Source organism: Excalfactoria chinensis, chromosome 1 (genome assembly GCF_039878825.1).
Source record: "Excalfactoria chinensis isolate bCotChi1 chromosome 1, bCotChi1.hap2, whole genome shotgun sequence".
NCBI lineage: Eukaryota > Metazoa > Chordata > Aves > Galliformes > Phasianidae > Excalfactoria > Excalfactoria chinensis.
The window spans coordinates 146,806,717-146,827,178 of NC_092825.1; the positions used below are offsets into that span (position 1 = coordinate 146,806,717).

At 39.2% G+C, this 20,462-nt stretch overlaps 1 protein-coding gene across 2 annotated transcripts in view; it reads right to left on the minus strand.

The window, feature by feature from the left end:
* PIBF1 (progesterone immunomodulatory binding factor 1) overlaps positions 1-20,462 on the minus strand; it is a 129,280-nt gene that overhangs the window by 102,867 nt on the left and 5,951 nt on the right. For both annotated transcript variants that reach the window (XM_072354617.1, XM_072354626.1), the window contains 4 exons: positions 17,400-17,519; positions 7,803-7,936; positions 5,663-5,771; positions 4,512-4,693 (listed from right to left, as the gene is read on the minus strand). In XM_072354617.1, coding sequence (XP_072210718.1) covers positions 4,512-4,693; positions 5,663-5,771; positions 7,803-7,936; positions 17,400-17,519 — 545 coding nt within the window. The remainder of the gene's footprint in view (positions 1-4,511; positions 4,694-5,662; positions 5,772-7,802; positions 7,937-17,399; positions 17,520-20,462) is intronic.

The window sequence follows — 20,462 nt, forward strand, 5'->3', positions numbered from 1 at the left end:
TACAGAACTGCTCTTGCAAAACTATAAAGGCTTGTACTGTAAGGTAGTGTGGTTAGGCTGTGGTTATATTTGATGGTCTTGAAGTTTTTTTCCAACCTGAACAATTCTATGATTCTACTTAACAGTAAAAGGGATGTTAAACTCTGTAGCATTTAGCTGCTATTCAAGAATAATCAATTTGCATTGAAGCCACTGTTAGACATTACAGGTCTGGAAATAGATATGCTTTTATTATTTTTCTTATATTAAACATGCATTTACAACCATAAAATAGTTTTGAATCTTGGATTTGATGCATAGCTTGTACTTTTTAGAAGCCAGTATTTGAGTTCGCAAAAAACTCCTTTGCATTACACAAAAGCCTGAAGTCTTTACTTTTTTTAGAATGAATGCTGTTCAAGTTTTCATGTTTGCTTTTTAATAAAACACAGAATTTCAGTTGACTTTCCAAGGTAAAAGTAAATACTTCTCCCTTCCTTCCTCAAGTGTACCACTCTGTAGCAAGGTATTTTGTGAAGGTCTTTGATACAATTAAGAAGTTAATGATCCCAAAATACACATTAAACTGCAATGTAAGGTCTCCATTAACATATTTTAGTTCTTCATGTACTGTACATTTCAGTACACACAAAATAAATGAATGGTAAAGACCAGAATCGCAGCATACAACTCATACAGAATCAACATTATTATTTTCTTGGTACTTAACAATGACTTGCTATTACCATTACTGCTACCATAGCTACTTACTATTTCTATAGGTGAAGAAATTAGACTTTCCCTCCTGTGGCAGGACTTTAAAGTCACCCTATATCTGATAATTTCAGTACAGTGCTCTTAAATGCCCGTTTAGAAAACAGTTTGTCTGTTGGTAGTTACAGGAGAATCATATTTAGAACACATCAAATATGTTATACAAGGAAACAAGCAGCAGGCTGACTATGACCTAGCTGGTATAACCAAAACATGGTGGGACCGCTCCCATGACTGGAGTGCTGTGATGGATGGCTACAGGCTCTTTAGAAGGGACAGACGAGGAAGGAAGGGTGGTGGTGTGACCCTTTATATTAAAGATTGTTTTGATGTTGAAGAGCTTGGGGTTGGGAATGATGAAGTTGAGTGGGTAAGGATCAGGAGAAATGCTTGCAGGGGTGATAGCTTGGTGGGGGTCTGTTATCAGGATGAAGAGAAGGATGAGGAATTCTATGAGCAGCTTGCAGAAGTTGCTTAATCACCAGCACTTGCTCTCATGGGAGCCTTCAACTTCCCTGATATGAGTTGGAAATATAATACAGCGCAGAGGAAGCAGTCCAAGAGGTTCCTAGAGTGTATGGAAGATAGCTTCCTTACACAGCTGGTACAAGAGCCTACCAGGAGTTGTGTCCTGCTAGACCTGCTTTTCACTAACAGAAAAGGACTTGTGGGAGGTATGTCTGTTCTTGGGCAGAGCAACCGAGGATATACAGAAGTTGCTATTCTTGGTGACATCAGAAGGGTGACTAGAAAAACTTCTACCATAAACTTTCAGAGGGTGAATTTTGACCTGTTCAGGACACTTGCTACAGGGGTCCCTTGGGAGTCACTCTGGAAGGGTAAAGGGGTCCAGGAAGCTTGGATGCTCCTGAAGACAAAAATTGTAATGGCACAGAACAGGCTGTTCCTGAGTACCATAAGGCAAGCCACAGGGGAAGAAGACCAGTGTGGATGAACTGGGTACTTTTGTCAGAACTCTGAGAAAAAGTCTACATCTCAGAGAGTCTCAGTCACTGGTAGAAAGGACAGACTACTTGGGGGAAATTACAAGGAAGTTGGTAAGGTATGCAGGAAGGAAGTTAGGAAGGCAAAAGCCAGGCTTGAATTCATATTGGCCACTGCAGTAGAAGAGAATAAGAAATCCTTTTGCGAATACATAAACAGTAAGAGAAGAACCAAGGAGAATTTCCATCCCTTACTTGATGCAGTTGGGAACATGACCACTGTGCATAAGGAAGAGGCTGAGGTTCTCAACGCTTCCTTTACATTTGCCTTCAATAGTCACATCAGTTATCCTCAGGGCACTTTATGCCTGACCTGGAAGTCTGGGATCCTACGCAGAATACACGCCTGGTGATTCAGGTGGAGAAAGTGAGAGAGCTCCTCCTCCATCTGGACTGTCATGAGACCATGGGAAAGGACAGGCTCCACCCTCAGGTGCTGAGGGAGCTGGGGGGGGGGATTGCTGAGCTGCTCTCCTCCATCTACCAGTGCTCCTGGTTATCTGGAGAAGTCCCAGAGGATTGGAGGCTTGCTAATGTGATTCCCATCTGTGAGAAGGGCCATAAGGAGGATCTGGGGAACTGCAGGCCTGTCAGCCTGACTCAGTACCAGGGAAAGTAATGGAGAAAATAATCTTGGGTAAGATCACATGGCACATACATGGCATTCAGGGGATCAGGCCCAGCCAGAATGGGCTCATGAAAGGCAGATCGTGCTTGACCAGCGAAATCTTCTATGACCACATGACCAGACTGGTAGATGAGGGAAAGGCTGTTGATGTACTCTACCTAGACTTCAACAAAGCCTTTGACAAGGTCTCTCAAAGTATTCTGGGGAAACTGCCCGCCTATGGCCTGGACAGGTATACCCCTCGTTGGGTAAGGAACTGGCTAGAGGGCCATGTCCAGCAGGTTGTGGTTAATGGAGTTAAGCCCAGCTGGCAACCTGTTACAAGTCGGGTCCCCCAGGGGTCGGTACTGGTGCCCATCTTGTTTAATATCTTCATTATCTTGTTTAATATCTTCATTGATGACCCCTAGATGAGGGGATTGAGTGTACCCTCAGTAAGTTTGCAGATGACACCAAGATGGGAGGTGGTGTTGATCTGCCTGAGGGTAGGGAGGCCCTTCAGAGAGAGCTAGATAAACTGGATCACTGGGCTGAGGCCAATAGGATGAGGTTCAACAAGGCCAAGTGCTCGGTCCTGCACACTGGCCACAGTGAACCCACACAGCGCTATAGTGTTGGAGCTGAGTGTCTGGATGACTGTGAAGAGGAAAGGGACCAGGGGGTGCTGGTTGATGCTCAGCTGAACATGAGCCAGCAGTGTGCCCAGGAGGCCAAGAAGGCCAGTGCCATCCTGGCCTGCATTAGAAATAGCATGGCCAGCAGGAGCAGGGAGGTAATTATCCCCCTGTACTCTACTGTGGTGAGGCTGCACCTCAAATACTGTGTGCAGTTCTGGGCCCTTCGCTACAAGAAAGGCACTAAGGCACTGGAAAGTGCCCAGAAAAGGGCAACAAAACTGGTGAGAGGTCTGTAGGAATGGCTGAGGGAGCTGGGATTGTTCAGCCTGGAGAAGAGTGGGCTCAGGGGAGCCCTCACTGCACTCTACAACTTCCTGAAGGGAGGCTGTGATGAGGAGGGGTTTGGCCTCTTCCAGGCAACAAACAGACCTGAGAAAATGGCCACAAGTTGTGCCAGGGGAGATTTAGATATAAGGAAAAACTTTTTCTCTTGGAGAGTGGTCAGGCACTGGAATGGCTGCCCAGGGAGGTGGTGGAGTCGCTGTCCCTGGCAGTGTTTAAGAGGCATCTGGATGAGGAGCTACGAGATATGGGTTAGTAGCTTAGTGGGTAGTAATGGTGATAGGAGGACAGTTTGAGTAGATGATCTTGTAGGTCCTTTCCGGCCTTCTGATTCTATGTTTCGATATTCAGTGATGTTCTAAGGATATTACTGACTACTAACAAAGTACATGTAAGAAAATATCTGGATCTCATTTCAGGTTAGATAGTGAAGTGTTATTTATCATCTGGATGTAGGGAAACTACATGAATTGGATAACCTTGAATTCTGAGTAGGAAAAATCTAAATGTGATTAGAAATTCTGTTGTATAGTGCCATACATGAAGCAAGACATTGCTAAATAACATAAAATTTTCTACTTGATACTGTATACATAAACCTACAGCAACTGAAATAACACAAAAACTTGACACTATTTACCATCGTGGCTAGCACATGATGACCAATTTGTTTCTGAAGTCTACTGTTAGAGCATCTGCATTCAAACTTGAGACGTGAATGACTGAGAGCTGATAAGAAACACACCACATCCAATTTTAGATGTTTGTAAAAATATTTTATTCTCCAAATTAGATTATCTTTCAAATACTCTTAGTTTTGTGTAAGACATTTTGGGGGGAAAAAAAAAAAAAAGAAAAAAAAAAAGAAAAAGAGGTGCAACACTGGCACTTAGAATCACTTTTTTCTGTTTTGCAATTGAAGTTACCTACATAAATCTTCATCTAAAGAGAAGAATACAGATATTTTCAGTGCTATGGAGTCTCATATCAAATATTTAAGAAATAAACAGTTGCCAGTACCAAGAAAAGTTCTTTTTCTAGTTTCACAAATATGGAACCAATGCACAACTTCTGGAAGCTGAAAAATTTTAAACAGCATTTTTGCAAGAAACAAGGCAAAACAGTAAAACATACTTGACTACTGATAGAACTGAACACAGAACTTACCTGGACGCAACATATTTTTCATACATTTCTTCTCTAGCTTTTTTGGCATCCTCCAACTGAATCTGAAGCCTTTCAAGACGATCTTCTTCATGTGCACAGCGAACACTAAGCTCCATGTTCTGGCGATTAAGATAATCCTTATCTTTTTGCAAGAGGTTGAGGGATTGTTGTATAGTTGCCAGCTATAAATTAAAAATAACACTGTAACATGAACTTAAAGATAAATATTTAACCAACATACATATACATACTTTTTCATTTTAATTCCCTTGTAAATCCATTGAACTGAAAAAAGCTATACTTAAAATTACACTTAAAATAAGGTGATAAGTCCTGTGCTGAAAAAAGACTTCAATAAAATTGATTTTATGAATTTTCATGATTTATTTCTCATCGTTGTTCCCTGAAAAGATGTAAAATGTCCTTTAATGTTCCTGAGTATCTACTGACAGTGCGGAATTAAGTAGCGATAGTAGAGAATAGTACTGATAGTACTAAATCAGAAATTACACATACTGACTTTGAGTCTTGGTGTGAATACACAGCCATACTGGCTACAACACTCTCAAAATTTCTCCTCCCCTTGAATACCTTCTGTGTAAACACAGCTGTATACTCTCCTGGGAAGATTTCTATACACAAATCCAGCTTAAAAAATGGTCTTGTTTTTGCATGGAAGCTGCATTGAGATACAAACCATCCAAAAATTAGACAACTGTAAAAGAAATTGAATAATTTCTTTCTTGAGATTCAGTAAAAACACTCTCACTCCTGAAAAGCTGTTGTGAAGCTACACCTACCTCAGATGAAAATAAAGATTATTTAGTGATGCTGAGAGTTTTGGATGACTCACTAACTCGTAACTAGTTTAAGATGAAAAACTAATTCTAGAGGTTAAGTGAAGAAATCTTCCCTATAAATAATTTAGGTGAAGAAATAGCAATAATGGATACTGAGTAATGGAAGCTTGTACTAGAATAAGCTATCGAAATCATACAGATCAAGGTAGTGGATTTGGGAACACTGCATATGTGCCTCTGAGTTCTTCGAATCAAAAGTGCTCAACAGGGAACCATCACTGAACCACTGTGACTGCAGAATAAATGAGGTGACAAACGACAATCACAAAAAATAGGAAGTTTAATATTTACCTCCTTTGATAAATCATTTCTTTCTTTAGTCTGTGCTTTATGTGACATCTCCAATATTTCATATTTCCTTCTGAGTTCTGACAATTCATGTTCAAATACATCTCGTTCACTGTGAAAATAAGGTAAAACGTGTAAGATGTAATGAATAAGAATCATCTTTGTTCTTAATTTCTCCAGCTTCTTTCAGTTCACGACATTGAATTCCACCATTAATTATAATCTTTCTTAGTTACTAGCTCTTGTGATTGAATCATGTTATAGGAAAGAATTTTCTTAAGTATTTAAACAATAATCCTGCATTATAGTACAGTAATTCTGAATTTCTGTTCTAAGTTATTTCATTCGCTTCTGATTATTCTTCTCTAGTGTAACTTTGGGCTATTCAGTTTTCCAATTAGCAATGAGTTTTAGGCACTCTTGCCCAACCTTTTAGTTTTGTCAGGTTTTTAATGCTATTTCCTATGACACTCTCTTGAATCTTTTGTAGACATTGAATTTGCATGGAGACATTAGTCTGATTAGACCTTAGTCTTCATCCTACTCAGACGCCTTCCTAATCAGACAGAAAGCAAAGTAGAATTGTTTTCATCTTCTCTCCCCTGTACACTGTCACTTGATGCCAGTGGGAGTTGTACTGTTCTTCTCATGTGAAGAATTCACATAACACACTTGCAAAGTTTATGCTGGTGTCCTCAATAACACTGATTTCCATATGTACAGAGAGGCAGCCCTTCATCACTGCTGTATCTAATCCTGTCAGAACAGTGGAATGAATGAGCCTGTATAAGCCTGCAGTTTGGAAAATAATCTAACTACCTTTATACTGCATTGCATAGTTTTAAAACTGAGATAACTTTTAGTACTCAAGAACCAGAAGATTTAACACAGAATTTTTAAAGGCAGAAATGAATCTGGAAGTGATTAACTCCTGTAATGCTCCCAAATATCCTGATGCAGGCATGCCAGTAATGCTCTACCCCTCCCCTTCATCTGTGCCTACCTAGATGAATACAGCCTACTCTCAAATATAGTTCTGGCACGTTCATTCATGCCTTTTTCAACTCAAGACTTATTTTAAATGTACGCTGTTAAACACTGGGTCCTTTCACAAGAAAGTTATTACAATTCACTTAATAAGATGCAGTTGCACACAGGAAGCAAACCATAGCATCAATCCATCCTATTTGCAACAAGCTTCCAGGTAGATTCCAAAGTTGTTTTAGTATATATGGCTGTGAACAGTTATCCAGAAGACAGGCTCTCTTTCAGATGGGTTAGTGGCACAGTCATTTGTTTCAGTAACAGTATTTGACCGCATTCAACATGAACAAGGAACTGAGTGAAAAAACAATGAAGAGTATTTTCTATTCATAAATCTCATTTTGAATTCTTCTCCCAACAAATCTACCAAACGTAGTTATAAGTACTCTGAAAAAGCCATCCGGGAGCTGGACTGTGAAATACATGTCTATGAGTATATTTAGAAAAGTCCATTTTCACTCTTTTGTTTATGATATGGGCAGTCAAAGCATAGGCAAGAACTCTTTTTTTTTTTTTTTTTTTTTTTAATGGAGAGAGACACTTGATCTTTCTGCAGTTAAACCAAAGGTTATCATAAGATTCTCTAGCAAGTAGAATTTTAGAATCTGACTTCTTATAAAAATCCTTTCAGATTTATGGTTGTTAAACATGTTAACATTTAAGTTCTCAAGCGTGAATTCCCAAGGTCCTACTCTCTCTTTACTGTGCGGTCACACTGCAGTTCAGCACGGGGACTTCTGTTAAATTATAGCTTTTAAACTCTGAAAAAAATGTATTTGTTTTAAAATGTTTAATATCAACAGCTCCCACATCTTCAGATATAATGCAACTGGTAGGCTCTTATGAAATACAGTAAATTAAGAATATAAACTTTTAGAAAGTTAATTTGATGCATCAGATTTTGAAGTGTTTTTCATTTTATTCTACAAAAGACAACTGAGCCATTAGTTGGTAGGAGTAAAGAAACGAGGTGCACATGAGTAAAAAAAAAAGAACAAAAACAAAAAGAAATGGAACTTCAATCCTGACTGCCAAAACTAGAGAGCTATCTACTAATATCTATATGTTAGTAAAAAACTTTAAGTATAGAGATACCTACCATTTTACTTTATCATAGTTCTCTTGTCTGTAATCACCTTGTTGAATCATCTGCTTGGTATCAGCCAGTTCCAGTGTTAAGCGCTGACATTTAACCTCAAGTTCTGACCGACTTCGCCTCTCATTTTCATAGCTCTAGAAGGTAAGACATTTCAAAATGACCTCAGCCACATTGATAATTACTTAAAACGTTCATGGACTAAAGGCTGAAAAGTCCACTTACGAATGTTGAGATGGTAGTATTTCAGTTTCTCTTAAGTATTTGGACATCTAGCAGATAGTTGATTAATGTACCTATTTTTTCCTAAGGCTTTTGTCCACTAGTCCACCTCTGTAGTGCACCAGTAGCCCTCATAAACAGTACAGGTTTGTACACTATGTGCTGCTATGGGACAGAAGCCATACTATTTTTACAATATTTCAAAGCCAGTATGCTTGTGAAGATACTTGCTGGTCTATTTGAAAAAGAAGAAAGACATTTTATGATTCGGAAAGTTTCAGGAAAAAATAATTAATCAGCCAGTTATTCCCAAATTTAATCTGGTCGTTGAAATTTCTGTATCAATCATAGATATGGTGGAAGAAAAAAAAGAAAAAAAAAGGAAAAACACACGTGTTTATTGACAGGTATTCCACTCCCACAGTAATTTATTTTCCCCTACTAACTCTGTAGCTATCTTAAGACACTGTTATGGGAACCAGAAAATCAGATCCAAGCAAGAGAACACAGAAAAAAAAAAATCTTAGCGTTTAAAACACTGACTATCACTTATGAAAATTCCATAACTATTGTACTTTTCCCTTCAACTCCTAGAGAAATAGCAAACTACTGTATCTTAATCCAAACCCAGATTTCATTTCAAAGTTGTTTTTTTTTTTTTGTTTTTTGTTTTTTTTTTTTTACAATTTATAATTTAGTAATTCATAGCACAGCATTTAAGAAAAGCAAGTCAAACTAAGTAATTTCTTCATGCACACACATACACACACACAACACAAAAAAAAAACAAAAACCAAAGCTACCAACCAAAACCAACATTCATTCACCTACACTAGAGAAAACTGATGGTCAAGAATTGCTTGTTAAAAATGTGATACTATCCCTAAAGCAACTAGATGTTTTTCCTTAATAAACCAATCTCGTCATTCTTTAGAACTAACACCTTGCATCACCGTCTCCTAAACAGTGGACAGCATCTGGCATGCTTTTATATTCCAATATATACAACAACCCTGTATTTCACTGCAGGTATTTTCACTCTTGCTGTCTCTATTAAGATCATTTCTGGGAGGAAAAGAAGTAAAATTACTTGTCCTATACTGTCCTATGCTGCTCTTAACATAAGACAAAAAGAAGTTAAAAGAAAGTAGATTATATCATTTCCAAAGTTTAAAGAAATCAGGTTTTATGTTAAATAATATCTGAATATTACATAAGATTAAACCAAAATATACTTGCTTTCACACTATTTGCAGAGTTCTCCATTGTGTTTCTAGACTGTGGGAGAAATTGCTTTGATAGAATCATAGAATGGCCTAGGTTGGAAGGGACATCAAGAATCATCAAGCTCCAACCCCCCTGCCACACACAGGGCTACCAACCTCCACATTTAATACTAGACCAAGCTGCCCAGGGCCCCATCCATCCATCCATCCAGGGATGGGGCATCCGTAACCTCTCTGGGCTGCCTGTTACAGCACCTCACCACTCTCTTGGTATAGAACTTCCCACTGATATCCAACCTAAATTTTCCCTCCTTCAACTTAAAACCCTTTCCCCTACTCCTGCCATCTCTACCCTTGTTAAGAGTTGATTCCCCTCCTGTTTGTAGACTCCCTTTATGTACTGGAAGGCTGCAATAAAGTCACTCCATAGCCTTCTTGTCATGGCTTTATGATTTTTGGTTATTGGTATTCCACATCATAACATCATACTGAGATTTAAAGAGTTAATGCTCTGGTTCTGAGCACCTGTCTGGAAGAAAAAAACAACTACACACCCCAGTTCACTGCCTTCAGAGAGGGGATGTAAGCTTTTGTAGATTACTTGACCTGCCCTTTATCAGCTCTCCTCCCTGCTGCTTATCCCAACTGCAGGCATCGCCTCAGCATTAGTGTAAGGCCTTCAGCATTCAGATACTCTCCCATTGTATTTGTTTTATTAGCTCCAATTCTATTTCATTATGTTGTATTATAGTGTGTATCTTTCATTCTGATATTTTATTTAGTAAATTAATTTGTTTCTCCTCAGAGTGTTGCTGCTGCTTATTTTTGGGGCCCCTCTCTCTACCCTTTTTCCCTTTTCCCCTTTCCCGGAGGTGTGGATCTCTTGATCCCTGCGCCCCGCTACACATAGAACCGGGCCAAATCAGCCTGTAGACCATAGACATTCTTGGTGGAAAATGTGGGGAGAGGATGCTCTTCAGCTTTTAGAACAAATCTCTCTCTGCTCTTGGAGAGCTCTGTTAGGAAAGTTTCTCTCATTCGCATGTGCTCACTGAAGACTTGACCTTGAAAGTGCAGGTGGACTGCCAATATTTAGGGAAATCTGTAAACTTTGAACACTGCTAACTGCCTTCTGTTAAGAGGAGAAAAAAAATAAATAATAAAAATAATTTAAAAAAAAAATCTGCTTTCTCTTTTAAACCTCTTTGCAGAGGGAGCTGCTAATCTTACTGTCAGCAGTTTATGGGCTGGTTTGGCTTGGTTCCATGACTAATGGGGCAGAGGGACTTCACAAAATCCACACCTCTGGAGAAGGGAAATAGGGGACCCCAAAATAATTAGAAAAAACAGTGGCAACCAACTGAGGAGAAACAAACTAATTTACTAAATATGGTATCGGAATGCAAGATAATTAAAACTGAAGATAATAAAGCAGATATAGTAAGAAGTATCTGAAAGTTGTAGGCCTTACAGTAATTGCGCAGTCAGGACGGGCAGCAGCGAAGGAGAAGAGCAGCAAAGAGTAAAGCCAAAGGAAAGCGAGAGAATGTCAGCTGACCTGCCACTGCCTTATATGCGTTCCCCCTGTGCAGGAATGATATCAGCACAACAAACAGTCTTCTGGGGAACATAGTTTCTTCTCTTTGCTGTGTGGAACTGGACCATTAACACTTCAATTCCCAGTATACTACATGATGTGATGATGTAGAATACTGATGATCATAAAACCATAAAAACAATGACACTTAAAGAACTTGAGATTTTAAAGCAGGCTCACATTCTCTCCTTTGAAACCTCTATGCATTTTTTGAATGTTCATCTGAACACGTTGTTCATCTCCCTGAATTCACTACTCATCATTTCACTCAGGATTTGTATTCATCGTATTTTGAAGAAGCCTTCCCAAAACCCAGAGAATACTGAGTGGCAGGGAGTGTGGAGAGGCTTAGGAGAGACTTGAGAGAGATGGACATCCTCGGTGTCATGGAACTTTACTCCTGAACACCTGAAAGACCCCGAGAGCCTAAACACTTAATTAAGACAGAAATGTTGTGCCTCAGGCAGATCTAAGGAGGCACAAATGATTTAGGGCCTGGCTAATGCTGATCAGGCCTTATTTAATACTATCCCAGAAAGGGAGAGAGTTTCTGAAATCGAGTCACCTTGCTGAAAGAGTGTCTCAGAGCTGAAAGGGAGAGTCTCAGGGAAAGAGTACAAAATGGGCGAGAGAGTCTTAAGCTGAAAAGGATAGCTTCCAGGATAGACTGAGAGAAAGTAGCTCTGGGCTGAACAAGGAAGTAACCTAGTCAAGAGAAAAGACTTCCAATAAAGGCAAGACATTTTCCAATCTGAGCAGGACTCCCTCCAATCTGACAGAGATGCCATCCAAATCGAAAGAGACTCCCTGCAATCCAAACTCAACAGTCTCCAATCTCAATGGACCATCCTCCAGTTTGAATGGGAAGCCTTTCAAAGCAAGAGAGATGCCCTCTGAGCCGAGAGAGACTTCCTTTAATCCAAACTTGACAACCTTCAATTTCAACAAGACACCCTCCAGTCCAACTGAGACACCCTCTGGTCCAAGAAGGACATCCTCAAGTTTGAATGGGAGATAATCCAAACTGAGCGAGACGCCTTCCAGCACAACAAGCTCAGTCTCCAAACTGAACTAAACAACATTCAGGCTCATCAAGTCATGCTCAAATCTGAACTAAATACCCACATAATCAAATGAGACAGACTCCGAGTTGAGCTGGAGAGTGAGAGCATCAGAACTGATCACCCTGATCAACCACAGGAGACACCAGAATTGATGTCAGTTGCCCCTGTAAGAGGACGGAAAATGAAATTAATCTTGACTCACTTAAAACAGAAGAAAGAGAAGAAAGTAGAGGAAGCAGACACTGTAAGAGGAAAGGAGCAAAGAGGTCTAGAGGAGTGGCTACAAGATGCAGGGGAGCCACCCCTGAGTCCAGGAGAGGGGCCCTCAAGAAGATCGTGGTCACCAACCCAGGAGGGCAACAAAAAATCCACTAAGAGTAGGAGGTAAACAAGGCATCACAGAATCAGAAACACCGAATGACCCGGGTTGGAAGGGACCTCAAGGATCATGAAGTTCCAACCCCACTGCCTGGCAAGGCCACCAAACTTCCACGTTTACTAGATCAGGTTGCCCATGGCCCCATCCAGCGTAGCTTTGGACACCTCCAGGGATGGGGCATCCACAACCTCCCTGGGCAGCCCGTACCAGGACCTCATCACTCTCATAGTAAAGAGCTTCCCCCTGACATCCAACCTAAATCTTCCCTCTTTCAACTTAAAACCATTTCCCCTTGTCCTTCTATTATCAGCCCTTTTCAAAGAGTTTACTCCCCTCCTGCTAATAGGTTCCCTTCAGGTACTGCAATGTACAGGCTACAATGAGATCACTCTGCCGCCTTCTTTTCTCCAGGCTGAACAAGCCCAGCTCCCTCAGCCTGTCTTCATAGGGGAGGTGCTCCAGTACCCTAATCATCTTTGTGGCCCTCCTCTGGACCCTTTCCAACAGGTCCACGTCTTTCTTGTACTGAGGGCTCCATACCTGGATACAGTACTCCAGATGGGGCCTCACAAGAGCAGAGCAGAGAGGGACAATCACCTCCCTGACCCTGCTGGCCACCCCTCTTCTGATGAAGCCCAGGATACCATTTGCTTTCCAAGCTGCAAAAACACACTGCTGGCTCATGTTCAGTTCTGCATCCACCAGGACCCCCAGGTCCTTCCCTGCAGATCTACTCTCAAGTTCTTCTGCAAGTCTGTGTACATATATGGGGTTACTCTGACACAAGTGCAAAACCTTGCCCTTTGTTGTGTTGAACTCACAAAGCTCACACGCACCCACATTTTGAGTTTGTTGAGGTCCGTCTGGATGTCTTCACTTCCTTCTAACATGTCTACCGCACCACTCAGTTTGGTGTCATCAGCAGACTTGCAGAGGGTGCACTTGAGCCCATCATTGATGTCACTGATGGAGATGTTGAAGAGCATAAAGAGCTGAAGAGCATAAGAGCACTTTTTCTCTGGATCAGAGCTCATGAGTATCTGCTCTTCTTTGAAATGCTCTCAGGTGAATAGGGTCACAGGGATAACCACATTAGAGACTAGAAAAAAGCCCTTTAGTCCTTAAGAGGAATGACTAGCAGTCTATAATAGCCACAGCTGTACATCAAAGAAAGTCAAAAAACACTGAACTGAAAAGACAATTTTCATAAATACATATGTTTTCTTGAGACTTGAAAATGTTAATCTACTGCCCTAAGCTAATAGTTTTTGGTAGAATATACATAAGTATAACTAATAATTAAGAGAAGGAGACATACATGCCACCTAGAACTGAAGCCTTATCTGCCTTTTCCGGAGAAGTTAGAGGCCAGTTAATTAAAGCACTGCAGGAAAGAATGGGGAAGGTTTTGGGGAAGGCTTCCAGTGTGCTGCCTTTAATTACAGATGTGAAACTTCAGATGAAATCTTAGGAAACAGTCTTTCTGGGGTGGCAAGAGGAGCCTCAATTTTACAGCACAGACACATCTAGTGCCAATTGACCCTTTGAATGCAATAGAGTAGTACATTCTTTGAGGGCTATAGAAACATTCTTCCTCCAGCTGGGAAACATTATCACCATAAAATTATTAGCTTTGTCTAGTAAAACCTGACAGCTAGTAATCTTGATTCAGAGACAAGGTCTTAGAAGAGGTCTTTGTCCTACATGCATCCAGATTTGTCTTTCAGCTAATCAAAACTTTTAGATAACAGTCAAACCATAAATTTGATTCCAAATCCTGAAGGCAGCGCTACAGAAAAAAAATAATAATAAATTTAATGATAGCTACAAAAAGGGAGCCCTGATAAAGCTGTATGAAGATTGAATTACAGAAAAACATTGTCAAGATACATAGCCAAGATGAAGAAAGCAATACTTCACCTTGTAGAGCTAAAAAGAAAAGCAGGATTTCCTTCTTAGACTCTTTGAGCCTTGAGAGAGTGAGCCAGTAGCAAACTGCATCTGAGTGAAGGTTCTAAGCACTCTGGAAACACAGGACTGAAAATAGTACACATAGCAACAGCCACACCAGGAGCAGGTTCTGTTTCTGGGAAGCTCCTGGCAATACTGCTCTATAGATGGACATTTTTTTTTAATCTGTACCTCCAAAGGTGGTAGTGAGGCTATAAGTACTGAGTACCTGAAAAGGAGGACTGAAAAAGATCACACCATACATCTGGTAACAGATCCATCAGCACTGAAATACCAGAAGATCACCTCTACAAGTTCCACTGCCTCCTTCCTAGGACTGATGATGAATCTGGAATCAGAGGATCTGTGTAACATACGGCCATCTACAGTAGTAAGACTGCAGGATTACTTCTATAGCTCACTTTAAAAACAAAAAGAAGCAAAGATCTTTTGACACTAGCTGTGTGTATCACATTATGTTCTAGCGTTCAAGTGCACTTTTCACACACTGTTCTTCAGCTACCAGTTGTCAGAAGCAGCTTCCCACCCTACTGTGTCTGCCCTACAGATTCAGCAGGCTTTTATTAAGTGCTAACTCAGAGCAGTAACAGGCAATCAACAAGAGAAATTTGTAACAAAGCTGTGGAGTTTCAGTGGTCTTACTGCTCTGCATACCAAGAATTAAATTATTGCTAACAGAGGCTGTACGCACTTAAAACCTTCTGCTCCTTCTGAACAGAGTATGTTTTTGTATACCTAAGGGATATAAGTGCAGGTGAAAAATACATGAAGGGTGATTTTTATATACTGAAGTCAGAAATAAAAGTTGTTCTATTACAAATGATTTTATGAATCGCCTAGAGAGAAAGAACATATGGATTTAACAAGTCTTAGAAAATTAGTTCTTTTATGAAGCTACAATGACAATTCCATTTTTACAGAAGCAAACGATAGCTGGTACAGCTGGTTTCTGCACACTGCTGACTGAGAAATTACAACACCAGGCAACTACTGAGTTTCCCAGTACTCACTTCTGTATAAGGCTAGATATGTTATGCCAAGTAAGCTCATTTTCTATGAACAACAGCAACCCCCCAAAACATCGCAGCAAGTATAGAAAAGGTTTAGTGGATTTAAAGACCTGATTTTATGAAAAAAAAATAATAATAATAATTCAGCCACAGCAGGTCTGCAAGTATTTTTCAGAGAACTAGCCTGCTTTGCTTTCAAACTAAGACGCAATATGAAGGATCATGAGAAGAGGAAAAAAATCATTCTACATGTCTTTCTTGTCTCACACTGCATTACCAAAGACTCAAACAACAGCTTACATCCTTGATAATTAAAGCACTCCAGCCATACTGTCACAACACAACATATCTAATGTTAGGCAATAATTGTCTCATTTGATAAATTTGTTTCATATTTTCAGAGTTGGCACAACACATTTTACAACTGTGGACTGTGCTTTAGACTTCCTGAATTCTTTTCTGGCTAGATAGACTTCTCTGAGTCTACAAACAAGTCTCTCATGTTTCTCATGCCTTTATTTCTGGGTGAATATCTACAAGTACAAAATGTATCGAGATCTATTGTTAGCTATAAATAACCAGAAAAGCCAGCAAGCTCCTCTTCTCCCAGGACAGCAGTTACTAGAAAGATCTGAAATACACATATTTTAGTTCCTTTCTATGTTTCTATAAAGAGGGGGAAAAAAATAAGACATAAGTAAGTAGGAAGAACCATGATCATTTAAAATACTGAGGGGAAAAGAGGTACACATTATAGGAAGTGTGACAAAAAACTGTCAACTTCAGTGATCACTATATTTCAAAAATCTGTATTTGCAGTTTTTTAAAAGAAATTTTAGAACACTCCACTGCTAACCTACATAGAGAAACAAAATATAGCTGTCAGAATAAACTTAAGGTATAAGAAATCTGGGAAAAGAAACCAGAGGAAAGATTCAAAGTGTGTTTTTCAGTCACAGGCAAGCAACTATATTTGACCAGTTGGAAAAAAGAATTCTTTACTACATAAAGATAGAAAAAGAAGGGTAAGTAACACTTGGAATGAAACAGCACTTTATTTTCTGTTGACAAGTCTCCTTGTATTAACACTTGACCTTACCAAAGGAGCTCAAATGACAAGGCTACCGAACAGTACATTTATTTGTATGCTGCAAGAGATGTTTATGTAAATTAGGTTTAGTTCACTAAGAATGAGATTCTGAAGCAGCCTCACATTTTGATGCTCCTCTCACCTTATGATCTGAAACAACCTGAGATACCTTCTTACAGCAGTGCTCATCCTTAGGTCGAAGCAAAATACTCGTATGTCCACAAATACACAGCATGAGGCCACGTTTCACTACATATCTGAAATATGTCACCTCTATGCATAAGGAACAGAGAGGATACTTGGCTGTTTTTTTTGTGTTTGTTTTTTTTGTTTTTCCTTTAAACAATAACAAAGCCAAACTCTACAAAATTCTTCAAAATGTATCAAGCTGTCTTATCTGAAACCTTGGAAATGAGGTTTCAGAAAAATGGAAATGAGTCCTAAAGACTCATTATTATTCACAGCTGTAGGCTTTTTCCCTTGTGACATTTCAACAACCTGATCTCTTTCCTTACCTTTTCTTCTTTAAAGACAGTATTCATTCTCATTAATTATTTTCCAATTTAAGCATGATTAAGCAAACAGCATACAAGCATTTGAATAAAACCACTTCAACCTAACACAGGTAACATTCTAGTGCCTTCTCAACAGTGTCAGCAAACTTTAACACTTGAAAAATAAAGCCATGGGAAAGGTGGATAGCTCCATCATGTGGTAGATAATAACAGAGAAATGTCTATATTAAAGGAAGGTCTGAACCAAGAAATTTATCAACTACTACACTGTTAAATCACTGCAACAAAAACTTACATGAATGCCAGTTAAATATCAGAAGCCTGAAATTTTCCTATAGAATTTAGCAAGTCAGAGCACATTAAAGGTACACTGAATGAAAACGCTCATGCAATTCCCAGGTAACATCATTAATCTGATCTCAGACATAATCAGAGCTGAACACAAAATAATGCATATAAATGCAACGATTTTGACATATAATTTATGTTTACAGTTTCTTAATTGAGACAATTAGAGCACACAGACCTCTGTAAGAGACTTCAGCTGGGATCTGTATTCGCTTACTTCTTCTGTTAATGTCTCCTTTTTCATCTGTAGATCACCCAGCTCCTTTCTTAAGGGGTGGACCACTTCATAGAATCGAATCTAAAAGAACAAGATACATATTCAAAACAAAGACTGGCAAAATACATATTTCTTTTTAACTAAGGCAGCTCTCAGTAAGGCTGTCTGATTAAAAGCAACAGGTCATGGGTGACCTCATCGTCCCACACCCCGCTTGCGCCAACTCTAGAGCCTACTTGACTAGCAGTATACCAACTTAAGTTCTAACCTCCCTGAACCAATCCATGTTTTTGTGGGGTGTGAAGCAAAGAAGAGAGATTAATTGTGCTTTCTGACAGCTCACTGTGCTATGTCCGCTCCCTCTACAACAAAGAAAAATAAAGAGCAAGCGTAGAAGTGGGCACAGCAAGCATCTAAGAAAAAAATACGTGAGCACCCCACACACACTTTCAACAGTAATAGACTGCTCTATGGGTTCAGCTGCATTACGAAACTATGCTACTAGTATGTTTGGGTTTTGTGACATGCATTCTAATTGAGTCAAATGGAAAGCTTTGGTTTCAGCTCCTGTGGAACTACATCTTACCTAAACAAAAGTTCTAAAAGGATTTTCTAAAAACCTGTCCCACATATTCCTTCCTTCACCCGCCGCACTCCAGTCATAGATAGCCTCATATTAAAAAGAAAATCTCACATCTAAAAAACTTTCCCAAAATGCTTTTACTGAACAAAAACAATAGAAAACAGAAATAAAAAACACAGTTAGTAGAAAAAAACCAAAGGATAAAACAATGAACAGGGACATTACACCCTCCCTCCCAGTGTAACCACCACGCTAACTCACTACTTTATTTTTTCTGGGGGGGAGTAGAACATCAAGCATTATTTTCATGCAAAAATTACTGCACTGCTCTTCCCCTCCATCCCTTGACATTTTATTTTACATACAACTAAAGGAGAAAAACAGGTGAAGACACTTAGATAAAGGAAGTGCTCCAGAGCAAGCAAATGCTTCCATGCAGGAGGGCAGGTCTCTGTTGTGCAGCAAATAGGAGACAACGAGAAGCATCAAAGGTATTCTCAATTTGACACACCTAAGTTTACTTACATTTTTACTTTCGCTCATATTATACGTAATAGGTTTTTAAAATTACAATTTGACTTAAAAAATGATATTGTAACCATATGTTCTGTAAATTCCAAATGGTAACTACAAATTTTGCTTTCATTTACTAGTGAACTAACTAAAGTTATTTTACCATTATACCATTGCCTTATTTTACTGTTTCATTACTGTTTTATTTTTGCAGTAATCTAGCCCTATGGTGTCTAAAGAGCTTTTCTCGTGTAAAAGTGAAATCACATTGTGTTTACATTAAACTGAACAGTGAAGTTAGTTGTATGTGTTCTTTCTAACTTCTGACCTACTACAGGCTTAAAGCACTTCCTTATAGAACACTTTAGAAATCCGCACGCAATGCTGTCCTTTAAGTCTTAGCTACAGCTTCCACTGACTACAGCTTTCACCTGCTTGGATTATTTCAGAATTAGCCTGATGACAACTGAAGTTGAGAACTGAATTTCAGTCAAATCCTTTCCCCTCCCAAACTGTTCTTCTTGAAAAGCAAGCTTTGTTGTCACCAACTAGTAACCATTCAAAGTAAAATCATAAAATCGCAGGTTGGAAAAGACCTGAAAGATCAATGAGTCCAACCACAACCTAACCATATACCCTAACCCTAACAACCCTCCCCTAAATCATGTCCCCGAGCACCACATCAAAACAGTTTTTAAACCCATCCAGGGATGGTGACTCAACCACCTCCCTGGGGAGAGTATTCCAGTGCTAAACAACCCTTTCTGTAAAAAAGTGTTTCCTGATATCCAACCTAAACTTACCCTGGTGCCACTTGAGGCCATTTCCCCTCGTCTTGTCACCTGTCACCAGTGAGAAGAGACCAGTCCTGCTCTCACTCTAAGCACCTTTCACGTATTGGAAGAGAGAAACAAGAACTCCCCTTAGCCTCTTTTTCCCAGACTAAACAGCCCCAGTTCCTTCAGTCTCTCCTCATAGGGCATATTCTCCAAGCCCTTCACAAGACTCGTTGCCCTTCTTTGGACCTGCTCCAGCACCTCAATGTCTAGTTAGGCCACAAATAGCAGGGTGCAAAAGAAGTGTGAATAAGTTTCTGCTAAATGATGTTATCTGAAAACAGATGCTTCATTTAAGGGCATTCTTAAAGAGAGCATGTGAGCTGCAGAGACAAAAATTAAGCAAATGAAAGACACTGAGGAAAAAATATATATATATATTTTTTTTAAACAACTTTTTTCCCCTTCAGGATCCCGAAGAAAAAAAAAAATAGCATTTACGATCTTTCTAGCTCATTCTGAACAACTTATTAAACTGAAGAACTGAGACGTACCCACAGACTTGTTTAAACAAACAATAAGGCAGCCAAATTTATTTCTACAGGTGTGTGCATCTTATGCACACAGTTTTACTGAGCATGTTTTATAGTTCAGCTGCCAAAGAAAACATCAGTTCAGCAGCCTGAAGTACTTTTCAAGTTTTTCATATATTGTTTCTTAAAAATCACTCCTGTAAGTGACAAAAAAAGTACATTTTTACATACAATCTCACTTTTTACATCCACATAAAGTTTTTAGAAGTTCTAAACAAAGAAACAACACTTTTTAAGAGAAAGATGCTTAAAACAACATTTCCACTTTGTCATCATCACTCAGGATAAACATTGCGCAGTCATTTCTTTAACGCGGCATTATTGCACCCCTTTGTGGAAGAAAAGAGAAATACACATCACATTCGTTTTAATTCTAGTGAAAAAAATCAAAATATGATCTATACATTAAAAAAATATATATCTATACTCCTGCAGTTTGCCCAGTGTACTTGATTTCAAGTGAAGTACAGATATTATGTATAAATTTGTTTATATTACATATAAATTTGTTTTTAATGCTGGTAAATAGAGAAATCTTAAAAAAGGGTTTTCAAGTCTG